The sequence below is a fragment of the Mytilus trossulus genome, chromosome 9 (genome assembly GCF_036588685.1).
Source record: "Mytilus trossulus isolate FHL-02 chromosome 9, PNRI_Mtr1.1.1.hap1, whole genome shotgun sequence".
NCBI classification, from domain to species: domain Eukaryota; kingdom Metazoa; phylum Mollusca; class Bivalvia; order Mytilida; family Mytilidae; genus Mytilus; species Mytilus trossulus.
Window position 1 is genome coordinate 21,159,725 of NC_086381.1, and position 21,428 is coordinate 21,181,152.

The 21,428-nt window shown below is 31.5% G+C and overlaps 1 protein-coding gene across 6 annotated transcripts in view; it reads right to left on the minus strand.

The window, feature by feature from the left end:
- The window catches only part of LOC134685297 (tumor protein p53-inducible protein 11-like), a 144,729-nt gene that overhangs the window by 42,998 nt on the left and 80,303 nt on the right, over positions 1–21,428 (minus strand). The window contains exon 1 of one of the 6 annotated variants that reach the window (XM_063544924.1): positions 6,393–6,484. The exons of the other annotated variants lie outside the window; for them this stretch is intronic. Coding sequence (XP_063400994.1) covers positions 6,393–6,469 — 77 coding nt within the window. The 5' untranslated portion in view covers positions 6,470–6,484. Of the gene's footprint in view, positions 1–6,392; positions 6,485–21,428 lie in introns of those variants that run through there. 6 annotated transcript variants of the gene reach the window in all.

The following is a 21,428-nucleotide window of genomic DNA, read 5'->3' on the forward strand; positions in this document are numbered from 1 at the left end:
TGTTATGTTTTATAATTACCTGGTATAATTTTTTACCTTGATTGAAAATCATATTGGCTTAATAAGACTACAATAGCAAAATTGAGTCAATAAAAACAGATAAATGAACTTGACGAAATTAGTTCATCATAAATAATGTTATATCTGTATATTATGTAATGTTTACTCTTCTCTCCACAGGAGCTGGAGTTATAATATATTATCAGCCAACCAAGTTTTACATGGCAGCAGAGTGTGAGATCCACCCAATTTTGAAGAAAACAGATTAAAAATTGACCTTGTAGTGAAATAACATTGTTGTAGCATATAGACTAAATATTCAGTATTGTAGATTAGCGAACTGTTTTGTAGATTAGCAAAGTGTATTGAAGATTAGCGAAGTGAATTGAAGATTAGCGAAGTGAATTGAAAATTAGCGAAGTGAATTGAAAATTAGCGAAGTGAATTAAAAATTAGCGAAGTAAATTGAAAATTAGTGAACTGAATTGAAGATTAGCGAAGTAAATTGTAGATTAGCGAATTGTACTGTAGAGTGTAGAGTTAATATGGCATCAGTCAACTATAAAGTACCACCTGTATTTACTGAACAGAAGCCTTATAGCAGATGGATTGATGAAATTAAAGCTTGGAAGGCCTTGACTGATCTAGACAAAAAGAAGATGGGTATAGCGATAGCGTTGTCACTTCCTGAAGAAGGACTAAATTCCATCCGAGATAAAGTGTTTAGCGACTTGAGTTTAGAAGCCTTAAATGCAGATGATGGAGTAGATAAGCTCATTGAATTTATGGACAAAATATTTAAGAAAGATGAGCTAAGCGAAGCTTATGAAGCATATTCTGAGTTTGATAGATTTAGGCGTAGTAAGGTTAGTTCAATGGAGGAGTATGTAACAGAATTTGAGAAATTGTACAACAAAACCAAAAAGTTTAAAATGGAACTGCCACAGCCTGTCTTAGCCTTTAAATTGTTAGAATACTCAGAATTAGAAATGAAAGATCGACAATTAGTGTTAACCGGTGTCAATTACGAGCAAGTAGAATCACTTTTCAAGCAGATGGCAACTTCTCTTAAAAAGTTTTTTGGACAGCAAGCTAGCAAAGATATGGGAGACAGAATTAAAGTGGAATCAGCATGTATGGCCGATGAAGAGGTAAATTATTCAAGGAATCGTTTTGGACGAGGTAGAGGATACAGAGGGAATCAAAGTTCAAATAGAGCAGGTGATTATAGGCCACAAAGCAACTCTAATTACAAAGCAAAATTCAACAAATCTGTCAATTCAAATGGACCTGATGGTTTGCCACTACGTTGTCTCAGTTGTGATTCAATTAGACATTTGGTAAGGCAATGCCCACACTCTTATGAAAATATGGCCAAGGCAAATCAAGGTGTTGAAAAAGCTGTGTTGTTTACTGGAAATAAGTCACAGGAAGCTCTTGTTCTTTTGACCGAATCTGCCAATTCAGCAATATTAGATAGTGCTTGTACTTCCACAGTGGCAGGGGAAACATGGATGAAGTGTTATTTAGACTCCCTAGACTCTTCTATAAGGGAAAAAGTAGTGGAAAACCCAAGTGAAACTCTCTTCAAATTTGGTGGAGGTACAGTTCTCCAATCAACAAAGAAGGTTACTTTTCCATGTGCTATTGCAGGTGTTGAATGTGAAATTCAGGCAGATGTTGTAACAAGCGATATACCATTGTTGTTGAGTAAGGACTCCATGAAGAAAGCAAAAATGAAGCTAGATCTTGAAAATGATAGTGCAAATATTTTCGGAAAAGATGTTCAACTGCAGTGCACATCATCAGGGCATTATTGCGTACCAATAGATCAATTGAAAATTGATATTAAAGTTACAGCCGCTGCACTTGTAGCAACACAAATGACCAAAGACAAAACCAAAATCATAGAAAAACTTCATAAGCAGTTTGCTCATCCATCAGCTAAAAGACTGAAAACTTTGTTGAAAGATGCAGGTGGTTACACCAAAGAACACTTAGATTGTGTAGATGAAATAACAGAAGGTTGTGATGTCTGCAAGAAATATAAGAAAACTCCAGCTCGACCAGTGGTTTCACTTCCGTTGGCCACTGAGTTCAATGAAGTGGTTGCTGTTGATTTGAAAGAATGGAAACCAAACACATACTTTTTGCATTTAATTGATATTGCAACAAGATTTAGTCTGGCTACAGTTATCAAAAGGAAAACACCAGATGTCATAGCGGACAAGATAATGTCTCTGTGGATAGGGAGTGGAATGGGACCTCCAAAGCGTTTCCTAGCTGACAATGGTGGTGAATTTGCAAATGAAATTTTCCGTGATATGTGTGCTAACCTAAACATTGATGTAATGAATACTGCTGCTTATAGTCCTTGGCAGAATGGTATTTGTGAACGTAATCATGCTGTGGTTGATGACTGTGTTGCCAAAATATTGGAAGATCGACCAAAACTAAATCTAGAAGTAGCTTTAGTATGGGCTTTGAATGCAAAAAACAGTCTCTCGATGGTATATGGATGGAGCCCGTATCAACTTGTTTTTGGAACAAACCCAAACTTGCCAAATGTGCTTAATGATAAACCTCCTGCTTTGGAGCACAATACAGTCAGTCAGACATTTGCCAATCATCTAAATGCATTGCACTCTGGTAGGCGTGCTTTCATACAAGCCGAGTCATCAGAAAGAATAAGAAGGGCTCTACGTCATAAAATTAGAGCCTCTGGTGAATGTTTTCAGCATGGAGATAAAGTTTATTACAAAAGAGATGATGATAATAAGTGGAAAGGACCTGGAACCGTCCTTGGTCAAGATGGCAAAGTAGTATTTGTAAGGCATGGAAGTATATATGTCAGGGTTCATCCATGTAGGCTCATCAGGTGTGGAACAGAGTTTAATGATATGCCATCTAAGCAACTAAGTGTAAACAAAAGCAATGTACAACCAGTTAGAGAGAAAATTCATCAGACTGCATTTTATGATAGTGATGATGAGGAGGAAAACATCAATAGAAATGTGGAACAGAATATAGAGGAACAAGAACCTGTACAAAATGAAAATGATCATCAGCAAAATATACAACCTCCTCAAATGCAAAATGATGACAATGAACAAGTAGATCAAAATATTGCACCTGGAGCAGCATTTGATAACATTGAAGAGCCTGTAAGGCCAAAAGAAAAGAAAACCAAAGATATTCCACATGTTGGAGAAAACATAGTATACAAAATGAAAGAAAATGACACATGGGTCAAAGCTAAGGTTGTTAGTAAAGGTGGTAAATCAAGTGGAAAAAATTGGGCTTATTTGAACCTTCAGGATGAGAATGAAGATGCTCAGGTTGGCATAGATTTTGCCAAAGATGTTCAAGAGTGGCGTACAGAACAAGATGTAGATGAAGTTAATGCAGTTGTTGTTCCTCAATCTAGGCATAATGAGAACCAAGTGAAACATGCTAAACAGCTAGAAATGGACAATTGGAAATCATTTAAAGTTTATGATGAAATTCCATATTCAGACCAAAAATTAATGTCAACAAGATGGGTTATTACAGAAAAAGAAATGAATGGAGAAAGAAAAGTGAAAGCTAGGTTGGTAGTGAGAGGGTTTGAGGAAGAAAATGAAGTAAAATCAGATTCACCAACAGTACACAAAGAAAGCCTTAGGTTATTTTTAGCTATAGCTTCCACTTCTGAGTTTGACATTCATTCAATAGATATAAAGGCAGCATTTTTACAAGGTAAAGAAATAGACCGAATTATTTTTGTAAAACCTCCAAAAGAGCTTTCTTCTGATAAACCAGTAGCATGGAAACTAAACAAGTGTGTTTATGGGCTTATTGATGCCTCTAGGAACTGGTTTCTTAGTGTTAAAAGAGAACTTCTACAACTGGAGTGTATTCAGTCTAAGATTGATCCTGCCATATTTTATTGGCACAAAAACAACAATCTTGAGGGACTTTTCCTAATGCATGTAGATGATTTTCTATGGGCAGGAAGTGAACATTTCAAAACGCAGGTTATATGTCAACTCAGGGACAAATTTGATTGTGGGAAAGAATTAGACAGTAGTTTCAGATATATAGGTCTTAATATTCAACATGAAGGCAATGATATATTCTTACAACAACATGATTATACAGATGAACTGAAGCAAGTTGATAGAGCTGACATTAAGAATGGTATATATCCAGAAATTGTTGGTCAGTTACACTGGATTGCCACACAGAGTAGACCTGATTTGTGTTTTGATGTTTTGGATCTTTCTACTTCTGTACAGCTAAGTGAAGCTAAGACTCAATCAAAGTTGAATAAAGTAATCAGAAAAGCTAAAAACAATTCATACAGAATTAAATATCCAAACTTAGAAAGTCTAAAGAACATTGAGTTAATACTCTATACGGATGCCTCATATGCCAATTTATCTGATCGTGTTTCAAGTGCCGGTGGATATGTGATATTTCTACGCGGACAAAATGGAAAAAATTGCCCAATTTCTTGGTCTTCAAAGAAAATCAGACGAGTTGTTAAAAGTACTCTAGCTGCAGAAGCTTTATCACTTGTTGATGGACTAGATGCTTGTTATTTTGTAAGGAGCATTCTTCAAGAAATGATAAAATTAAATGCAGAAGAATCTATTCCAATCAATTGTTTTACAGACAACAAATCTCTGTGTCAAAACATTCACTCAACAAAACTTATTTCTGAGAAACGGTTGTGTTTAGATTTAGCTAGCATCAAAGAAAGTGTTAGTCTTGGTGACATCACAGTCACATGGATTAAAACCAGCAGCCAGATTTCGGATTGTTTAACTAAAGCAGGAGCTGATTTCCATCCTTTGATCAAAGTTCTCAGTACTGGGAAAGGACCATGAAATTGAAACCGAACATTCAAATTGACAATGTTAAAAATTTAGACATTTGTTTTGTTTTCTTGAATATTTTAAATTCTCGCATGGAATAGACCATTAACATTTCAAGTTTTGCCAGCAGACAATTAACTTTTAGTTTAAAGAAAGACGCGGGAATGTGTTATATCTGTATATTATGTAATGTTTACTCTTCTCTCCACAGGAGCTGGAGTTATAATATATTATCAGCCAACCAAGTTTTACAAATAAGTCTTTATCAATTTTGAAAATGAAGATAGAAATCGAATTCAAACATCTATGCATTTTAAGGATGTCTTCTGGTATGAAATTAAATAGCAGCACCTATAACAAAAAGAACACAAACATTGAATTCACTGATACAAATATTGCATAAAGTAAGCAAAGTTCTTACTTATTGCACATTCAGATGATCAATATACTTAGTTAAACCTAAGATTTGGAATCAGCCATTACAATCTCTATACATTCAGATAAAGAATTATAATAAAAACTTTAATATCCGTTTCACGATTATATATATTCACAAGATTACATGTTACTTTTACAACTTATACAGGTAAATTCAATAGAAAGTCATTGAAAAACACACCAGTAACAGTAGGTGTTTTCCCTATAGACAGATCGTTTGGGTGTGTTTGATTGTCCAAAATAAGAACGTTTGATATCCATTGAGCCGTTTCTATAATTTTTTGTGTATAAATATTATAATAACAATAGTTGTGATTTATTCAATTATTTTTCATGCCTTCATGCTTATTAGAAAAATACAAATTTATGTAATGTGCTATATAAATATAATGTATATTCATGTATATTATGGAGAAGACGGAACTAAGTTGAAAAACTTGTGTCTAATCCATTTGTTTTGAACAATAAAATATGTTTAAACTAAATAAAAACTGTATCGATCTTCCGAACAAACTTAATTTGACCACAAATTCTTACCACTATCTTCAAACTTTCCCAATTCAAGAAAAAACAATTGGGTGTCCAAAAAATGATTCTATAAAACATTACTAAAGAAGAATGTGTTTATGGTGACAGTCACATGCTTCAGCTTGTAAATATGCAGAAGTCAATGTTAAGTAACTAAGTCAAACCATTTGATGTTTTGTCTTCAGCAATTAGTGGAAGTAGCAACTTTGCCAATTTTTCAATTTATACAGGGATTTAACTCAAGAATGGTGAACGTGATGCTATCAGATTTGTACTTGGGTTTGTGTTCGATGGTAATAGTCATTCTGCATAAGCGTCAGAGCATTTGGTTGTATCAAGTAAAATTGAAGTGCGGAAATGTCAAATTGTCCAAATAAAGAACAGACACCCGTATTGTGACTTACAGATAGACAAGAGTAAACTTAACTGACCCCTTTGCCTGTTATTAGAGGCATTAATTTTGGTAAAAAAATATACCAGCATTTTTCACTCTGCAAAAATGTTAACCAAGGATTAAATCAGAATATTTTGTGTTTCAACAGATTGTGAAGTTATTAAACTACTTACGAACATTTGACTGTATCCACATTACTTGTAGGACACCTTGTAATCTCTACCCCAGGTATGGTCCCAGTAGAAGCCATTCTCTTCTCTATTATAACATCAAATTCCTTCACAATTGAACAATTTGTCTTTGATTCATTACCATTATAAGTTAATCAAAAGCAACGTATGCAGCATATAAAGAAACCAAGCTGTCAATGACATTTCCAAAGGCAGTATTTTCTGCTTATATAAAAGTTTTATTTTCCGTGACAATTACAATATAATTCAATCAAGTTTCTAACTCATTTCCTCACAGTGTCCACTGTTATGTATTATAATAAAGGTTAGAAAAATCCCATTATCCTTCAAAACGGTAAAATCACATATATAATTAAGAAAATAACCATGTCACAGTGCAACAGAATAAAAAGCAAAGATAATTAGTGTTCTGAGATTGTTATTAGTGTCCGACAGCTTTGAGGAACTATTTCATAACATTGTTATTTTGATGGTTTTGACAGAAAGTGATTGTGTTTTCGCAGCAAGTGAAGCATTTAATTTCATTACTGTCAGTACATAAAAGACTTGATCAACATGTTTATAGCACTTATCAAAGAAAATGGTAATTTTTGAAATCTCAAGAAGAGATTTTATATGAATTTATAGGGTTAAATATACTTACCATGAAATTACATTTATATTATATAGAATATGTTTGCTTTCACAACATGTTCTCATCGCAATTACCTAGGTGATTAAAAATTACATCCATGAGATGTACTCACCTACGTCATAGTTCACCTGTGTAACATACACTAGCTTTAGTTTTAATTTGTCGTTTAATTGAATAATTTCAATTAAGTGAACAAAAAACTGAATTTATTCCAGGGGTGGTGGTGGATTGTGGTAAGTATATTTAACCCTATAAATTCATATAAAATCTCTTCTTGAGATTTCAAAAATTACCATTTTATATGAATTTGGTTAAATATACTTACCATGAAATTACATTTATATTATATAGAATATTTACTGATTAACAAGCAGTATTTCATTTGGTGGAGGATAAATTCTCTCACACACATGCAATTTCAACATATAAAAAATTATGTGAAACTTTTTTAAAAAGTAACTCCATTAAATTTTGTAAAATACGGATATTAGTAAAAACCGAAATTACTGAATTTATTATACAATGAAGCTATGCTGCATAACTATATGTATATCAATGGCAAACTTTGCAGATTGTATAAATACAAGTATGCAAAATTAATAGACTTGATGTAGAGTTGTCTCAATGGCACTCACATGTATATATATACCCCATCTTTCTATATCTGATAGATAAATAATCTGCAGGTCAGTATAGAAATAATTATATTAAAGCTCCTTCACTATGAGCTAAATGTGTTGTTATATTGATGCAACAGTAAATAAGCATTTATTTCTGAATAGGTTGTTCTTTTTGCTTGTACAAATCGACAAGAACTAATCCAACCTTAATTTCATTAATTCCACTTTGAAACTTAAGTTTATTTGGAAACATTATTACCTTTCCATTGTTTTCTCTATATTAATATAATAACAGATAATATATGATTGCTGTCGTCTTTTGATAACCTGATCAATATCACATTTTTCGAAATAAATTCTTTTCTACTTAATTAAAGAATTATAATCAATTAAAATATACTTTGTAAATAGGTGTCCTTAATACAATCAAAGTTTATTAAAGACTCAAACCAAAGTTGTTTCATGATTATGCGAAATCTGGATTAATCTTTAAACTTTTTTTTTTTTTAAAGTTATAGTCCCTGAGAATTTGCTTCTCTGCTAGATATACTACTTTTAATATTTTATAGATTTAGAATAAAATATTTTCATCAAGAGAAGTCTTGTACTATTGTCATATTGTATAATGAAAATTCTCTAAACTGACTAAATTTTAAAAATCTGATAAAATTTCTATGAGTGATAGAACCTTTGAATACAATGTCTACCATTTCAACCATGAACAATATTTTAGTTTTGTATTGGACTACTCAAGTGTACAGAAATGGACAAATCAGTGGAAAAGTTCCAGTATAAATGTTTCCATTGATATACTACTTCAACAGAATATTTGGATGTTGAGCTGAATTAAAGCCATGATTGTTGTCCTTATAAATCTAAAAAGAATGCTAACAGATGATTTTCTCCAGCTATGAAAAATCTGTCTAAAATAAAATGTTTTGATATTTCTAATTAACATTTCACAACGGTTAACTTTCTAGAATATCTTGCCATGTACAGTTCCAAATTTAAGGAAACAAAAATTTGACATAATGAACAACTCTTGTATGTTGCTCTTGACAATTGTTTATATTAATTTCAGAAATTATTTCGCTATCAGAAATACTAAAATGCAACTTGTCAAATATATTTCTATAGTTGTATTTAAAGAAAAACACTTGTTTGGCAATATGGAAAACACTTGTACTAACTTGCAGTATCCTTAAGTGTTCTTAGTTATTTCAGAAATGGTTTCACTATCAAAAATGCTCATTTTATTTCTGTCTTGGTTCACCTCATCTGAATCCTATACATTCTGATATGATTCAATATATATCAACCAAACATCTTTTGGTATATCATTTGGTTAACTTAGTCACTCAGAAGAAATTTGCATTTGTCCCCAAATTTGGCAAAAACAAAATTAATGTGATTTAAATAATCACATCTTTCAAAACAATATTGAATCAAAATTCAAAGTAATTGTTTAAAATAAACACATTTCAATTTGGTGTAGCATATTCTTGTATGAGATACTAACTCTATGCTATATATCTACAATGTATATTATTCTGGCTGGTAATATGGAAATTGAAAAGTGAATAATTACCATCAATTCCGAGATTAAAATCACATGCATTCGGAAAACCTTCCTGCATGTAGATAATACACAACTTGACTTTGACCAGACTAGATTTTTGTAACTTTATGCTTATAATGAGCAAAAATAAAAATAAACAGTGACATTTTAATATTTAAGTATAATATTAAGAAAATGTCTCGCATTTGATTTGATATGATCATGGAATTATCATACTATATTTTACTTCCATGTACTATTCTTAGACTATTGAAAGCTATTTGCTAACTATTAATCAGTCTTTTGAATAAATTGCTTTTCATTTATTTTGCTGTTAGATTAACTGCTTCTACACTGGTGCTAAAATTTGAGATTAGAGAACCAATTGAAAAGTATATGTATTATATGTTTATATTGGTACATCATGTGTTACTCCAAAAAAAAAACTCTTCTTTTTTACTGCATCTCGTAAAGACTGACTAAATAAAGGTTTATATAAAGAGCTGTATAATAGATAGTTTCAAATCTTGAGAACTACTTCAATTTCCTAGACCTGATGATGTCTAGCATTTTAAATAAATCCTGCATCCACAATGCTTTAAATCTTATTTATTTATTTACCAATATTTTACTAATTTTTGTACAAGATCTAAATTAATGATAATCTTGTTTCTATAAATCAGCATATTTGAGTCCTCTATACTTCAGAATTCTGAATCAATATTTAACACTAGGAAAAACAATGTGTAGCCATTGCATAAACTGTTGGGTTCTACCAATCTCACATTAAGAATAAAACAGACCCAATGAATGAATCCTTATAGCAGAAATTTGCCCATCTGTTGGCATTGCTTAGAAAACTTAAGATGTAAATTAAGGCATAATTTTCTATCTTTAAAAGAGCATCCAAACTCCTTTTGCTTTCATGATTGGAAGATATATGTATAATTTGACAGTGATTCCCATATAGTGAGGGTAAGATAGTCTCTTAAGTCTTACGTTATCACCTCTTTTTTGTGTACTCAAAACAAAACAGAATTAGTACATATTATATTATATGCATTGGCAATGTACACTCTGAATTATGTAATCAATATACAAGCCATTACCTTGAATGAGTCTTTGTGAAATGCATCATGGCATCCCCTAAACTCTTTATTCAATAGACATTCTAATGTTTACATAAAAACATATAAAAGCCTTTGTTTCCTTACTGCCGACAAAAATAAACAATTGGTTATAGCAGTTTATACTTATAATATTCATGTTCTTCTTGCCATAAGTAAACTGACCATGAAATTTAATATTAGTAAAAAGAGTTGTCACAAGCGATCAACTGTATTTAGAACAGTGCTCCATTCTTACTGTCTCCATGTCAGTTAGATCATTGGAGAATTATTTATCAGTAAAAAAAAAAAATTAATATTTACAGCAATTTGCTGTTCTGGAAAAATATTTCAGGCTTCTAAGAATTACTGTCCTGATTTAAACTGGACATATTTAAAAGAAGTATGTATTGGTATGCTTAAAGTTTGAACTGCAATCACATTTGTATTGTACTAGATAACAATGTATTATTTTAGTGTCTTTAATATCTGTCTTGACTATTTCCAGACACTTGTTCAATATATTATCAATATGAGCAAATATGTTAATTGACTAAACTGTTGGTTCATCACAAAAAACAATGTGCAACCAAATATTAGCTATGCTTGTGTTGTTTTAAAATATAATAAAAGTAGACATAATGTTCCCTGGTTGGAAGGATGTCTAGAAAAATCAGATAGACCTGGACTTCAATTCACTAGTCTGATTCTAATTTATTTTATTTGCAACAATCATCCACGTGCAATTCTATGCTCCATAAATATCAATGTGCAATCAATAAATAGTTATGATTTAATTTTATGTAAGATATCAAATCTGTATTTTATTAGAATGAATGAAACTTACAGATTCTAAATCATGCATGTTGTTCTAGTTCCTATGTTTCCTGTATGAAACATGTCAACATTAATCAAATAGACTTGGACAAAATCCCTGTTCTATTTTTTAAATTCTATAGTGATCCATTGAGCACGTTTTATTTTCAATAAATATGGTTCATGTTCCCTGAATGGAAGGTTAACCAAATAAACATCATCAGTTGTGGGCAAAATCCCTATTCTGATTGTGATGTATTTATCAACTGTTAAAACAGTATCACTGTTGGTCTACGCTCCCTGTATGGAACGTTTTCCAAATAAAACAATCAGAAATGGGCAGATTCCCTTTTCTGATTGAAATTTATTGAACCAATTGAGGTTCTAGTCACAATAGTGGTATACGCTCCCATACGGACGTTTTCCACATTTAAATAATCAGATCTGGTCAAAATACCTATTCTGATTTTAATATAGTTATGTGTTTACACAGTCTCGTGTACCAGGCGTACACGTAACAGACTGCAAATTGTAAACAATCGACTGAACCAATTGAGGTTATATTGACAATAGTGGTATACGCTCCCATACGGACGTTTTCCACATGAAAAAACAATCAGATCTGGTCAAAATTCCTATTCTGATTTTAATATAGTGATATGTTTACACAGTCTCGTGTACAGACTGCAAATTGTAAACAATCGACTTTATCCAAACTTTACACTCGACCCGTTTCGTAGCATTGCTATAATGCAGTGAAAATCCGGTCACCTGAGCGTGAAAAAAGAAATAAACATCCGTTTAAATATATATCTTTTTAAAAACGTAGCACTCACGTAACATGTCCGATTTTGACAGCTAACTTCTGCCTTTCCTCGGACCCGATTTAATGTTTGAAAATGGCGGCTAAACAAAGGTCATTTTCTATGTCGTCGTATTTCCAGACTCGTAAGCTGTAAAAATGACGAAAACGTGCATATCAGAAACTTGGCAGAAGCGCTGTATTCTGATTCACATTCGTATACCGATATTCCAAAAACAAATAATGTCTTTATAAAACATAAGGATTTTCAACAGTAAACTGTTAAAAATCCTTGCCGACGAGAAACATGCGTTCTCTTGAACGCAAAAATTAAAACTAAAGCTAGTGTATGTTACACAGGTGAACTATGACGTAGGTGAGTACATCTCATGGATGTAATTTTTAATCACCTAGGTAATTGCGATGAGAACATGTTGTGAAAGCAAACATATTCTATATAATATAAATGTAATTTCATGGTAAGTATATTTAACCAAATTCATATAAAATTCAATACTTTCCCCAAGATGTAGTGAAGGAAAGAAGGATCAATGGAAGGAACCTAGAGAAAGGAAGCTCAAAGATTAATAGTTCTTTATACATTGGAATATATTAAGATGAAATGTCAATAAATTTGCCATCAATCTTTTCCAATAATATTTTTCAAAAACATGCATTCAAATTAACCAAGATTTTTTCAATTAAGAGGCATCTACATACAGACTATTCAATAAGGGGTTATCTACTATAAAATAATTGAACACAGAGTCATTTTCACACAGTGTTTTCAATAAGGGGTAATCTACTACAAGGATGTGGAATAAAGAGTGACTACACACAGCCTATTCTATAAAGAGTCATATACACACAGAATATTCAATGAAGAGTCATATACACACAGACTATTCAATGAAGAGTCATCTTCACAAAAGCTACTCAATAAGGGGTTGTCTACACCACTATTATTTAATAAAGAGTTATCTACATAAAGATGTATTAATAAGGAGTTGTCTACACCTAGATGATTCAAGAAAAAGTCATTTATATAAATATGGAGTATTAAATTTTTTGAATAAAGAGTCATTTACGAAAAGACTGATGAATAAAGAGTCATCTTCTCACATACTATTGAATAAAGAGTCCTCTACACACAGACAGTGAGTGAGTATTGAATAAAATTCATCTACACACATACTATTGAATAAAGAGTCATCTTCTCACATACTATTGAATAAAGAGTCATCTTATTACATACTATTGAACAAAGAGACATCTTCTTACATACTATTGAATAAAGAGTCATCTTCTCACATCCTATTGAATAAAGAGTCATCTTTTCACATACTATTGAATATAGAGTCATCTTCTCACATACTATTGAATAAAGAGTCATCTTCTCACATACTATTGAATAAAGAGTCATCTTCTCACATACTATTGAATTAAGAGTCACCTTCTCACATACTATTGAATAAAGGTTCATCTTCTCACATACTATTGAATAAAGAGTCATCTTCTCACATACTATTGAATTAGGAGTCACCTTCTCACATACTATTGAATAAAGATTCATTTTCTCACATACTATTGAATAAAGAGTCATCTTCTCACATACTATTGAATAAAGAGTCATCTTCTCACATACTATTGAATAAAGAGTCATCTTCTCACATATTATTGAATAAAGAGTCATCTTCTCACATACTATTGAATAAAGAGTCATATTCTCACATACTATTGAATAATGAGTCATTTATACAAAGACTATGGAATAAAGAGTCATTTACGAAAAGACTGATGAATAAAGAGTCATCTTCTCACATACTATTGAATAAAGAGTCCTCTACACACAGACAGTGAGTGAGTATTGAATAAAATTCATCTACACACATACTATTGAATAAAGAGTCATCTTCTCACATACTATTGAATAAAGGGTCATCTTCTCACATACTATTGAATAAAGAGTCATCTTCTTACATACTATTGAATAAAGAGTCATCTTCTCACATACTATTGAATAAAGAGTCATCTTCTCACATACTATTGAATAAAGATTCATTTTCTCACATACTATTGAATAAAGAGTCATCTTCTCACATACTATTTAATAATGAGTCATTTATACAAATACTATGGAATAAAGAGTCATCTACACAAAGACTACATACAGATCATCTACACACAGACTATGGAATAAGGGTGCAATCAACAGTTTTTTTCTATGACATCATGTTTTGAGGGACCATGCATATGTGACCCTTACTGGTGGACTGATTAATAAAGATACTTGTATAAAACTAGATATCACTGGAATCAGAATGTTCTCTAGTTTATAATGAAATAAAAATAATGTGTACTTTTAATATATTATAAAAACTTCATCCAATGAACATGGGGGAAAAAGGTATAATTTTAACATAAAAAACTTGAAATCAGGTCAAGTGCACACCCATGAAGACATGCTCCATGCACATTTTTCATAATCAAAACTGTATGAATTTTGTAGGTTTTTTCCTGGCCTTTCAAAAAAATCTTGTTTCAGGGTACGGTTTCCTGCTCCGAAAAGAGCTACAGTGGCTGCAAATAAGTTTTCAATTTTCACTGCTAAAAAAACAGACTGTTTACAGTGTTGTCTCCCCTCGAAACATGTTTATTTAATATAATTTTTAAAATTATTTAAATCATTCAACCTGTTTTAATTGAAAGCTAATTAACTAATTTTTACAATCAAATACAAAAAACATGATACTTTTTCACCAAGTAAGTAAATAAACAGGGGTTTTCCTCCATGGTTATTTTTAGACGGGGAATAACCCCTAGTTTTTAATACGAAACTGTTTATAGCACCCTTAAGGCAAAACTTTGTATGCGACAAATTAAAATTTCTCAGCTTTTCTGAATCTGTACACTATACCGATTAAAATGATGTCTTACTTTAAGGATTGTGACCACAAATAGTGAAACTACAGCTCTTTTTTTATGTCACGTAGTAATGGCATTTTGGCCAGTGGCAAACAGTTTAACTGGCAAATTCCAAACATTTCCTCTATCCCTTTTTCATCAGTTTTACAAAGAAAATAAATCATAAAACAGGGTTTCTTTTGAATAAATAGAATAAAAACTATGAAATTAGCATGAATAAAGGTACTTAAAGCATATTTTGTACCTAGTATTATATGAACTAAGATAAGGCTGAGTTGAGAAAAATATTGAAATGGTGTCTTTCTTAGGAATGGCACTTGTACCTTATTGACTATAAAAAGTACCAAATATACAATATAATGAATAAAAATGTATGTTACTCTGATCAGTAGTAAAGGTCAAAGTAGAAAAAATCTACACTTTTCATGTGCAACTTTTAGTTTCAAATATATGAGAGATTGAATAAAAATATCATGACGTCGCAAAAAGACGAATAACTTCAATAGTCGCACAGAGTCTGGTTTTCTTATTTCTGGTTGCTATGTACAAATCTGTAATATTTGCATTAAATGTACCAAACTGATGCTTTTAAATTAATGTATACATGTCATATAATATTTTTCAAAATAATTTTACTACATTTGCTAACACATTTCTTTGCTAAAACATCATTATATTTTATGTTTGTCCCTTTAAGGGTGCAATCAACAGTTTTTTTCTATGACATCATGATTTGAGGGACCATGCATATGTGACCCTTACTGGTGGACTGATTAATAAAGATACTTGTATAAAACTAGATATCACTGGAATCAGAATGTTCTCTAGTTTATAATGAAATAAAAATAATGTGTACTTTTAATATATTATAAAAACTTCATCCAATGAACATGGGGGAAAAAAGGTATAATTTTAACATAAAAAACTTGAAATCAGGTCAAGTGCACACCCATAAAGACATGATCCATGCACATTTTTCATAATCAAAACTGTATGAATTTTGTAGGTTTTTACCTGGCATTTCAAAAAAATCTTGTTTCAGGGTACGGTTTCCTGCTCCGAAAAGAGCTACAGTGGCTGCAAATAAGTTTTCAATTTTCACTGCTAAAAAAACAGACTGTTTACAGTGTTGTCTCCCCTCTAAACATGTTTATTTAATATAATTTTTAAAATTATTTAAATCATTCAACCTGTTTTAATTGAAAGCTAATTAACTAATTTTTACAATCAAATACAAAAAACATGATACTTTTTCACCAAGTAAGTAAATAAACAGGGGTTTTCCTCCATGGTTATTTTTAGAAGGGGAATAACCCCTAGTTTTTAGTACGAAACTTTTTATAGCACCCTAAAGAGTCATCTAAAGAAAGACTACACACGGATTATTAAATAAGAGTCATCTACACACAGACTATGGAATAAAGAGTCATCTACAGATAGACTACACACAGATTATTAAATAAAGAGTCATCTACACACAGACTATGGAATAAAGAGTCATCTACACACAGACTATGGAATAAAGAGTCATCTACACACAGACTATGGAATAAAGAGTCATCTACACACAGACTATGGAATAAAGAGTCATCTACACACAGACTGTGGAATATTGAGTCATCTACACACAGACTATGGAATAAAGAGTCCTCTACACAAACTACACACATATTATTGAATAAAGAGTCATCTACACAAAGACTACACACAGAACAGCAGAAGTATTCAACTATATTAAATAGGTGTAATTAAAATTTGTCAAGTTGTAAATGAAGCCCAGAGTAAACAAATCAAACAGTCTGTGATCATCACCAAATACTTGTAATAATAATAAAGCATCAAAACCATACTTAGATTATAGATTGAAGTAAGATTTGTTTACTTAAACTGACAAATTAACAGCATATTGTGCATATAATATAATTATACAGATATGAAAATCAATAACATGCATTATAATCTGTCATGTTTCAATGAACATTTGCAGTTTTAGTTTGATCTTATGCAATATTTAACTAAAACATGCAATAGAATTGCATTGATTAATCTCACAGTACTTAATCATCTAATATTTACACTCACTGAACTTATTAAGTGGGAAATCTCACTTTATTTGCAGTGTTGGGTCAAGATACATATATTGACTGAAATATTTGCCACTGGACATTAATACAAAATCACCAACTGTCACTAATTGCGGGGGATTTCCCCCATGGAGGCTTCCAAATTTAAATTTTGAAAAGTTGGCAGGTATGAATGAGAAAAATTTCAGTTACCATCAATGTAAATTTTTATTTCAGAATTTCAACTATATGCATTTGTTAAAGTAGTCTTGTTAACAATATTAAAGACGACATAAGTGTTTCATATAGAAAAAAAAAAGCAAAATGGCACTGACATTTAAAATGTAAATATTGATGTCATAAATAGATATCTAAATGTTTGTTGTATAAACAAATACTGTTTTTACATTAAAATTTAACAAGTTATTACAGAAAAAGAAATATTTCTGACAAACATAATCAAATGCAAGAATGAATAGGGAGCGATTTGGAGATTTTAGCCTACCACACACAGAGTGAGAATAAACAGGAACAAATAATTCTTCTAGCAAATGTAGTCTTGTTCTGATTGAATCATTGATGAATATTATAGCTAATGAATATGTTCCGGACCATATGAGTATTTGGACCATACGCGTATGGTCATGACCATATGGGTATATACTCATATGGTCCGACCATACGCGTATGGTCGGGGTAATTAACACTCTGTTACAGTTTACTTGTAATACTTCTAAACTCTTCATATGGTATGACCGTTCATTCAAAATACGCTATCATATAAGTAATTCTATCATTATATTATAATAAAAAGATAAGCTAAATAAAAGATAAGAAGTTTCACATAGTTAATTTTACTTAATTGTCAAATTTAAAGTAAACACATTTTATACCGATGGTCATTACCGATTAGTTATTACGAGTAATTGGCAATATCATGAATATGTCGACTAAAAAATTAAATTCCAAAAATTTCTTAATGAACTGTTACATAAGAAGTCACTGGAAAGTAGCATACTATTAGTTTATTTAAGTTGTGTTGTGAAGATGGTGTATTGCAGTCATTTTACGATATTTGAGATCTAGAGCTTCTTAAAAACACTGTAGACATCAGAATTGCCAAAGACCTCGGTATCACTGAACGCAGCTGCAAAAAAAGGCTTGTTTTCACTCGCAAACAAAATGTGTAAATGAAAAAGATCGTGCACAAATTTCTTGCAAATGCAAAAAAAGCTATGATACCGTGTGGAAGTGAATGTCATCCAAACCTATATGCACGAATGTAACTAGCGATGAAAACTAATTATGGCATCAATATTAAATTTTTACGTAGTTTTTTGGATTATAAAATTTAAAAAATTGTCATGTTTTAAACCATCACTGTGTTTTTAGATAAAGTTTTTTTATTATTGAAACGTTTATAATGTAGTTTAAAAAAGTATATATACCTATATGGTCCAAATACTCATATGGTCCGGCCCGTTTATAACCAAACGAGTATTATACTCATATGGTCCGACCATACGCGTAAGGTCGGACCATACGCGTATGGTCCGACCATATGAGTATACGCATACGGTCATGACCATACGCGTATGGTCCAAATACTCATATGGTCTGGAACAAATATTAAATATTTGGTCAATGGAAGAAAATAAAATTCTTTGTGTAAAGTATAGAAACTGTGGAATGGTGAATTTAAACTGAGGCCTTTGTCAGATGTGTGACTGTTGGAATAAGTAAATGTTAAAATTAGCAGAATTTTCCAATCTAATAAGTATTCCATTCATTAAGACAAGCATTTAAATATCAAAACTGGTTTATCTGAAAAAAAATAAAAAAATTGATAGAGTCTAGAAAAGAACTGCTAAATTATCTAAAAAAACTAAATTACAAATATAACCTGAATGGGTAAGTTGAGCTGACTTGAGACAAATTTAACTTGATGATAAACATATGATGGGGTTAAAATAGTTGTTTTTTAGAACTCAATTCTCCCAATACATATCCCAGTATAATGAACCAAAGTAAAAATCAATTTTAATCTAGAAAGTTTTCTGTTTGACTTCAAAGGAAATATTACAATCACTCGTCACTCTACAGATTCAATAAATGCAAAGTTTGAATACATGAATGACTTTGTTCTTTGATTCTTTATTCCAGCATGCAACTTAATTCATATTTCTTGACTTCAACAGAAAATCAGAGTTTGGTTTTTTTGGTTGATCGATCCAATTATGTAAATCTAAAATGTTTGAATACATAATGATTCAAGATAGTGAGAGTGATTCTGAACTGGTGGGATAACAGAGCTGGTAATGACTTTTGTAAATCAATGTTCCGTATGTCGCTATGACAAAAATACACCTAAAATCATTACCATTCTATCCATCTTCTGTGTACTCGGTAAAACAGAAAGATAATTTTGGAAAAAAAAATTCTGAGATACTTTTGACATGAAAGAAAATAAACATAAAATGTAAAGAATTCAATAGCTCGTTCTTTCATAATAAACTTAATCAATCAATTAGCCTTCTATTTTTCTCTAGGAAGATGACATTGATAATATCACAAGCTGCAGTATAATATATACACAGATCTACTATTCTATTTACTAATGAATTCAACTGACAATCAATTAGCATCACAAACTTAAAGCTTAAAAACACAAACATAAAAATGAGGCCCCTCATGGGGGGTCCTAGTAATCACATAATCACCATTTTTTTGCCAATATAATCACATAATCATTAAATATTTGCTTATCTTTAGTAATCAAATAATCATAGACTAAAAATACAGTCCTAGGTAATCAAATAATCATGAAATATTTGGCTTAATAATCAAATAATCATTAAAAAAACGGCCAAGTAATCACATAATCAAAAACCCCTTGAGGGCCCTCAAAAATAGATATGGTATTATAACTAAATGAGACAACTATTCATTTTAAAGACCACAGGACAGAGATATGATGACTGTGTAAGTCAAAGAGAGTCTTATATATTGAGCAACATGAGTGTATAGTAATAAACGACTAAAACTTGATACTTTGCGTTGTGTTACTTTTATGCTCATAATCTATATCGAAGGCGCCCATACAAAGTAACATCATAAACATAAGACGTTAATACTGGAAACATAACGTTAACGTTTGCATTATATTCTCAACATCCTGGTCACGGCACCAAAATGTATTGTAATAAACGACTAAAACTCGGTACTTTTTGTTGTGTTACTTTTATGCTCATAATCTATATCGAAGGCGCCCATACAAAGGTACAAAGTAACGTCATAAACATAAGACGTTAATATGGGAAACATAACGTTAACGTTTGCATTATATTCTCAACAATGAGGGGTGCCACATGTAGAGTACAATTTACTAACCTTTCCAGAGTTCCTGAGATCATACCACATTTTGTGTTAGTTTCAAGTTTTTGGTTTTATAAACTATTCTGTGTTGATCTTTTTTTTGCCTTAATTAGCATTATCAGTTTATTTTCATCTTTTTTCTTAGTTTGGATGTCCATTTGATATCTATTGCATAATCTTTTATAGGTTTTATTGTTCACGGTTTATTATTAGCAAACTTGTACCATCAGCCATACCTTTAATTGTTATATTCTGTATTCTTGTAACCACAGGCCAATATTTTAGCTTTAAGAATATTGCATCAATCCCTTGATTCTTACATTAATGGAAAAGAAAGGATAGGGTAAATGAATTAATGACAAAATTCACTATATGCACTTGAAAAAAACCATAAGAATTATGGAATGGCAATATCAAAAACAGCTGTGTGGTCTCACTCCTACCAAATAAAATCTATTAAGTAGGTTTTCTGTCCTCTCCCTGCATTCATGCCTATACAAAATGGCTACAATGATATGTCAAAGAGCACTGAAAGTGGCAGTTAACACCAACAATCACTCATTCAATCAATTCAGTATCAACATAAGTTACATAATGTTTATCAGATTTTAAGTCAATAGTCCAGGACCCCCTCTTTTGAGAAAAAATTTGCTTGCTTATATAGGGAATCACTGAAGTGTCAGTGGCGGATCCAGAGGGGGGGGTTCAGGGGGTGCGCACCCCCCCTTTATTTTTGCCGATCAATGCATTTGTATCGGGACATATGTTTTGCACCCCCCCTTTCAAAAATTCCTGCATCCGCCCCTGAGTGTGAAGGGAGCGGCCCCCCTCTTAGGCAGCCAGTGGGCCCAACATATGAAAATTTCTGGATCCGCCACTGAAAAGGACAAATTTTAAGTCATGAAGGGGGTTCATTTGTGTGGTACATGTCTATAATACAGCAATCCAACAACTCAATTAAACAAAAAGACATCAATAGACAGCTAGGTGTCAAACAATACACAATATTTCAAGCTGAAGTTTTGTTAAAAAATAAAACATTATGTTGAGTAAGCTGTTCCAATTTTTGACAAAAGTTTACTTAAAATAAACCTGATCTAATCTTTGTCTCTAATGAAA